The sequence below is a fragment of the Anoplophora glabripennis genome, unplaced genomic scaffold (genome assembly GCF_000390285.2).
Source record: "Anoplophora glabripennis isolate ALB-LARVAE unplaced genomic scaffold, Agla_2.0 scaffold3038, whole genome shotgun sequence".
NCBI classification, from domain to species: Eukaryota; Metazoa; Arthropoda; class Insecta; order Coleoptera; family Cerambycidae; genus Anoplophora; species Anoplophora glabripennis.
In genome coordinates, this window is record NW_019419480.1 from 3883 (window position 1) to 10438 (window position 6556).

Consider the following 6556-nt stretch of genomic DNA (forward strand, 5'->3'; position numbering starts at 1 on the left):
AGATAGATAGATAGATAGATAGATAGACTTTATTACCCATTTAGCCATACAAAAAACATGAAGGTTCGTCATCATTATCAGTTATAAAAAATATAATATTTGCTACATAAATCATATTCATATTCATATTTCATATTATTAACAGTAGCTACAAGATTATTAGGAAATATAATGATACACTTATGTCCTAAAAGCAAAATATTTGCAAAACATAAACTCCAAACTATGAACTTTTTTCTAGGCCCTGACATGGGAGAGTCAAGCCAGTGTCGTCCGGAGAGCAGCTCCCTCTGACGAGAAAAACGCTAGTCAAACCATAGACGACGCCATTCACTCCTTCAAAACTGGCCTTGACGACTTGGTGAAAAACATCCAAGTAGGGAACAAGATATTGTACAAAATATTCAAAATAACTTTGTCTTACTTTGTGCTCAACACTTAGTGAAAATGCGTTTATTTTCCAGGGCAACGAGTTGTTTAGAAACGTGAGCGAAACCCTGCAACAGTTTGGACAGACCGTGCAGCAGCAAGGGAAAGACCTGATACAGAAGATACAGACAGATGGCCAGACTCGAGTGTAGATTGTCTAAATTCAATTTTAGTTTAATTAATTTTAATAAATACTTGTTCATGTATACGAATCTATATTAAAACTTAGTTAAAGTTACTATTGTCGTTTTCTTGCATTCTCTGAAACAGTGATAAGCTGGCAACATTGCATTTACTCTATCAGACAACCAATATAAAAGTTACAGGGGTGATATGCCACTAAAAATTATTATATTAGAGATTACTTAAAAGGCGTATACAGGGTGGTCCAAGTAGATAATGGTCTAAATACGCAGTATACGCTGGAGCTAGCTCAGATGCAAACTTATTCAAGGTCAAGTGACATTTTATAACTCCTTATCATAATTTCTTCTTGCAAGGGTACGTTATTAAAACAGAATCTAAATAATTATCAGACGTTTAGAAGAAATCTTAAAAAAAAGGTAAATGATTGCCCTATTTTTTTAATATTTAATTAGAGATTGATATTAATATTGGTAGGTACTTATACAGCAATTCTTTTCTAATTTAGATTTAGTAATTTCTAAATTTACTATGTTAAGTTCTTTTATATTACAAGAGTTACAAAAACAGAAACCCACGCTTTTTATCATGATTTATTAAAAATTTTCTAGGGAATTCGGTATAAAAATATATTTTTTACAAAGAAATAAACTTTATTACGCTAAAAGTCTTGAGTTCTGATAAAAAATAAACAGTACAGTAGAAATACAGACATGGCATCAGAGTTCGTCTATTGTTTGGGCTTCTCCAAAGTCTTCACTTGTTCCCTCAAATTGTTGCCAACCTCGATGATCTGATCCAGGAATGTTTTGGTGGCATTGCTCAGGTCTTCTTTGACTTCTGCGAACGAAAAAGATACGAGTCAGAAACATTTGACACTCACTATTCCACGTTTGCAAACAAAAAGAAGTCTAAATGGGATTGTTAATCGAAACTTACTGGCAGCTTCCGGTTCAATAGCTTTGGTCAGCTTCTCTGCTTGAGCAACGGCATCTTTCAGACCTTTGTCCAGTTTGGCTTTGATTTCTTGCGCCTGTTTCTGACCCTCCGGACCAAGGGCCGACTTAAGGTTAGCAGCTACTTCGCTGAGCTTGTCAGATACTGTTTTCAGAGCTGTGTCGATCTCTCCTTGGTTGTTTTTCACCTGAAATAACGAAATTTTAGTCAGGTCGTGAGAAAAAAAAGTTGTCGCGTGATTGTAAGCTTACCTCAGTCTTGATCTTGTCCACAGCGGTCTGAACGTGGTTAGCCAGGGTTTGGGCTTGGGTGTTTAGGGCTTCTACGACTTGTTTGGAGTCGGGTAGATTTCCTTCTATCGCGCTGGTAACGTTGTTGACGATGGTCTGAGCGTTGGCAGCGAGCTCTTGCAGCTGAGATTTTTCCGCGGGCTTCGCTTTTGGCTTAGCAATAACACCCTGTATACAAAATTGGAGATTATCACGTGAACAGGCATCGAATTTTCAAGGCAGCGCTGATATTATCCCTCTAATTGTTACACTCGTTGAATTAAATAATTCCATTGACTCCGTCCAAACTCAAATATGGGAATAGAAATGCATTACAATCAATTATGTACGACATATAGCCACGAACTGTAATTCGATTCTGCAATTTAATTGTTATGGCTTCTATTGAAGCTCTGCAGTACATTCGCTTCCTGCTTTGAATGTTTATAAACAATAGAACTAACGAGACTGCCAATAAAAGGCTTGTAAAAATTAGTTTTTCAAGGTGGGTACAGCTCTGGACGATAAAAGTTTCCGAAATAGACAATTGACGATAAAAGACTTGTAAGAATTAGTTTTATCGAGGTAGGTACAGCTGTAGACTATAAAAAGTTTCCGAAATAAATAGTTGACGGTAAAAGGCTTGTAAAAATTAGGTGGGTACAGCTAAGGAGATACAAATTTTCCGATATAGACAATTGACGATAAAAGGCTTGTAAAAATGAATACTGCCAAGGTAGGGACCGATGTGGAATATAAAAAGTTTCCGAAATAAACAGCCGTGGACAATAAAAATAAACAATTGGCGATAAAATGCTTGTAAAAATTAGTTTTGTCTAAGTAGGTACAACTGTGGACGATAAAAAGTCTCCGAAATAAACAATTGACGATAAAAGGCTTGTAAAAATTAATACTGTCAAGGTAGGTACAGATGTGGACTATAAAAGGTTGTCGAAATAAACAGTTGACGGTAAAAGGCCTGTAAAAATTAATGCTGCCAAAGTAGCTACAGCTGTGGACGATGAAAATAAACAATTGGCGATAAAAGGCTTATAAAAATCAGTTTTGTCGAGGTAGGTACAGCTGTAGACGATAAAAAGTCTCCTAAATAGACAATTGAGGATAAAAGGCTTGTAAACATTAGTGCCGACAGGGTAGGTACATCTGTGGACGACAAAAAGTTTCCGAATACTGTCAAGGTAGGTACAGCTGTGCATGATAAAAAGTTTCCGAAATAAACAATTGAAGATAAAAGGCTTGTAAAAATTAGTTTTTCAAGGTGGGTACAGCTCTGGACGATAAAAGTTTCCGAAATAGACAATTGACGATAAAAGGCTTGTAAAAATTAGGTGGGTACAGCTAAGGAGATACAAATTTTCCGATATAGACAATTGACGATAAAAGACTTGTAAGAATTAGTTTTATCGAGGTAGGTACAGCTGTAGACTATAAAAAGTTTCCGAAATAAATAGTTGACGGTAAAAGGCTTGTAAAAATTAGGTGGGTACAGCTAAGGAGATACAAATTTTCCGATATAGACAATTGACGATAAAAGGCTTGTAAAAATGAATACTGCCAAGGTAGGGACCGATGTGGAATATAAAAAGTTTCCGAAATAAACAGCCGTGGACAATAAAAATAAACAATTGGCGATAAAATGCTTGTAAAAATTAGTTTTGTCTAAGTAGGTACAACTGTGGACGATAAAAAGTCTCCGAAATAAACAATTGACGATAAAAGGCTTGTAAAAATTAATACTGTCAAGGTAGGTACAGATGTGGACTATAAAAGGTTGTCGAAATAAACAGTTGACGGTAAAAGGCCTGTAAAAATTAATGCTGCCAAAGTAGCTACAGCTGTGGTCGATGAAAATAAACAATTGGCGATAAAAGGCTTATAAAAATCAGTTTTGTCGAGGTAGGTACAGCTGTAGACGATAAAAAGTCTCCTAAATAGACAATTGAGGATAAAAGGCTTGTAAACATTAGTGCCGACAGGGTAGGTACATCTGTGGACGACAAAAAGTTTCCGAATACTGTCAAGGTAGGTACAGCTGTGCATGATAAAAAGTTTCCGAAATAAACAATTGAAGATAAAAGGCTTGTAAAATTCAAATTTTTGGAAAAGTTACTGTTTTGTAACATGCTGTACCTACTCCTTAAAACACCAATAAAGAGTTACCTACAGATTATAGAAATATATCATTTTTGTGCTTATTTTTGTCTACTTCTATATTAAAAAGATATTTAACATAAGCTGCTGCTTTTGATATAAATTAACTATGATATTTTAGTGCTTCTTATCGGGACACTCTGTATATTTACAAATACATATTAGAGATATCGAGATGTAATTTGTTAAAGGAAAGTAATTCTAAAAAAAATATAACTGCAAAGGGTGTTTCTTTGGTTTCCAAACAATTAAAAAAATAGTGAGTAAAATTTTTAGTTATGTTTTTAGTCGATTATATTATTTATTACCTTTTAATATTTTCCCATTATTTTAAATTAAAATATGCAATATATATGTAAAATAAAACTATAATAGTAATAAATTTATGATGAAAATTATATAAAACCTATTGAAAATTAGTTTCAAACTGTCGCATTTTCATACAGGGTGTTTCAGAAAGACCTCCCGTATATACAGGGGGTGATAGTACGACAACAAATAAGTAATAATACAATAATTTTTTAAATAGAATTTTTACGAAAATTTCCAAACGGTGGGATATATTTTTATAAAATTTGGTATTCCGGGGTTTTTAAGGATGCCAAATGCGCTGGTCTAATTATTTTTTAAATATTTCATAGAGGGCGCTAGATTCCTATTACATTTTTAGTTCTAACTAACAATCACTAAAATTTTGATATAAGGTTAATTAGAGTTTAAAATATTACTAAGAATATATTCGTTGTTTATGAGACATCCATCAATAAGTTTTAACATAAGCCTACTTTGAGAAAAGTCACTTATTTTATACACCTTAATATTGTAAGAGTTTAATTAAAAGTCATTTTTCTCGAAAACCGTCCACATTAGGAGGTTCTAACAAGAGTACATTATTTGTAGAAAATAAAATTGTACATTAGAGATTGCAGCCCGAATGGTAAAAAACCTTACCTTAAAAAAATTAGAACTTAAAATGTAATAGGAATGTAGCATAACTAGCACCTTCTATGAAATATCCAAAAAATAATTAGACCAGCGTATTTGGCGTCCTTAAAAACCCCGGAATACCAAATTTCATAAAAATATTTCGCAGCGTTTGCAAATTTTCGTAAAAATTCTATTTAGAAAAATTTATTTTGTCATTCTGTATCTCAAAAACAAGAGGAGATAGACATATAGTTCATAAGACAAACAATTCTTATTTTCTGTCGTACTATCACTCCCTGTATTTACCAAAGGTCTTTCTGAAACACCCTGTATATTAAAAGTTAGATAAAAATTTAATACAGAAATATTATTTTTTTATTTCGAAAACACATATATTCTATTATTATTATGTTTTTTACTGTATTAAGTATTAAACTAATTCAAACAAATTGTAATAGAGCAAAAAAATATGTATATTAATTTTAGCTTCAGGTCAAAAGTTTTAATATAGCTTTTTCACCGAAAATGATCACCAATATCTTTTTTATTTTTGGCTTTGGAAAAAAAACACTCGTATGGTCCTTTAAGGTTTTGAAGATTGATAAAAAAAAACAATTGAACATAGCGCACTGTTCTTCTCGGTATAATTTAAGATTTCTTTAAATGGAATACCTTGTGTTATTTTATATTTTAGCGCGATCTGTTTTTCTGTCCCCAAAAATATAAATGTTACCGGGGAAATCAGTTGTTTCGGTGGCAACCCTGTATATATTCAACGACCAGGTATTAAAAAAATAGTTGCGCCAATGAAAAAAATCACTGTACTCACCTGTAAGGCGAAAATAGCAACGGCAACAAAAACTACGTTCTTGATCATCTTGCTTGTCTCTGCGAATCCACCAACTTACTGCAACGCCAGCTCAAAACTCACTGACGCCTATGCACTTGGTCTCGTACCCTTTTATACGGAATCAGTCACCAAGCTGGACCTTTGTAGCATCCTTGGCCTTCCTTATCACCCCAGATGCTCCAAGAATCGGTAGCGCGAAGTGTAAACAACTGATTATTTACTGTTTACTCTTTCGTCTTCGGAATTTTTAGGTTTTTTCTTCGTTATTTGCATAATATGTTCAAATTTTTGGCAGCAGTGCTACGGTAAATTTTGTATTGGGGTCTAGAGCGATGGTGCAAATTTCTTTCTCGTAATATCGGGAAGGTTGCAGGTTTTGTGTAACCAGGTTAAAGGTCTGGCAATTGACCGTGAGATTATTATTTGGGGTGTTGGATTTTGAGAGGTGTAAATGTCACGGTAGGTTTGAGCCGATATTTTGGTGCCGCAACATTCGTAACCACCTGTTATTACATATAGTTTAGGAGCTAGATAGGGTTCCGTGGCCAATCGGAGTGACACGGCTGCAAACAACTTATTCTTCAGTAGTTTGACCTCCTAAACCCAAAAAACTTGGTCGCAAAGCTTGAAAGTGGTCAGTTTAATTGTTATTAACAAATTAAATGTTTAAATGGCTGTAAAAAGTTTATTTTTATAGCTAGTGCAATTTTTTATGTGTTAATAGTTACGTTTTCTCATAACAAACATTTATTTTTTGAAAATTAAAAAAAAGATTAATTTTAACCAAAGTTATTGCAAAGCGCGCGTA

At 33.7% G+C, this 6556-nt stretch overlaps 1 protein-coding gene and 1 long non-coding RNA gene across 2 annotated transcripts; one reads left to right on the plus strand and one right to left on the minus strand.

Moving 5' to 3' along the window:
- The first annotated feature begins 212 nt into the window (after nt 1-212).
- LOC111692777 lies at nt 213-668 on the plus strand. The gene is made up of 2 exons (XR_002763297.1): nt 213-376; nt 465-668. It is a non-coding gene; the product is annotated as an uncharacterized LOC111692777 (long non-coding RNA).
- A 484-nt stretch (nt 669-1152) lies between these two features.
- Nucleotides 1153-5842, minus strand: LOC108908598. The gene is made up of 4 exons (XM_018712681.2): nt 5728-5842; nt 1782-1988; nt 1513-1717; nt 1153-1413 (listed from the first exon to the last, which is right to left on the minus strand). The coding sequence occupies exons 1-4, from the start codon at nt 5773-5775 to the stop codon at nt 1304-1306; spliced, it is 570 nt and encodes a 189-aa protein (XP_018568197.1). The 5' UTR covers nt 5776-5842; the 3' UTR covers nt 1153-1303.
- Between the last annotated feature and the right edge of the window lie 714 nt (nt 5843-6556).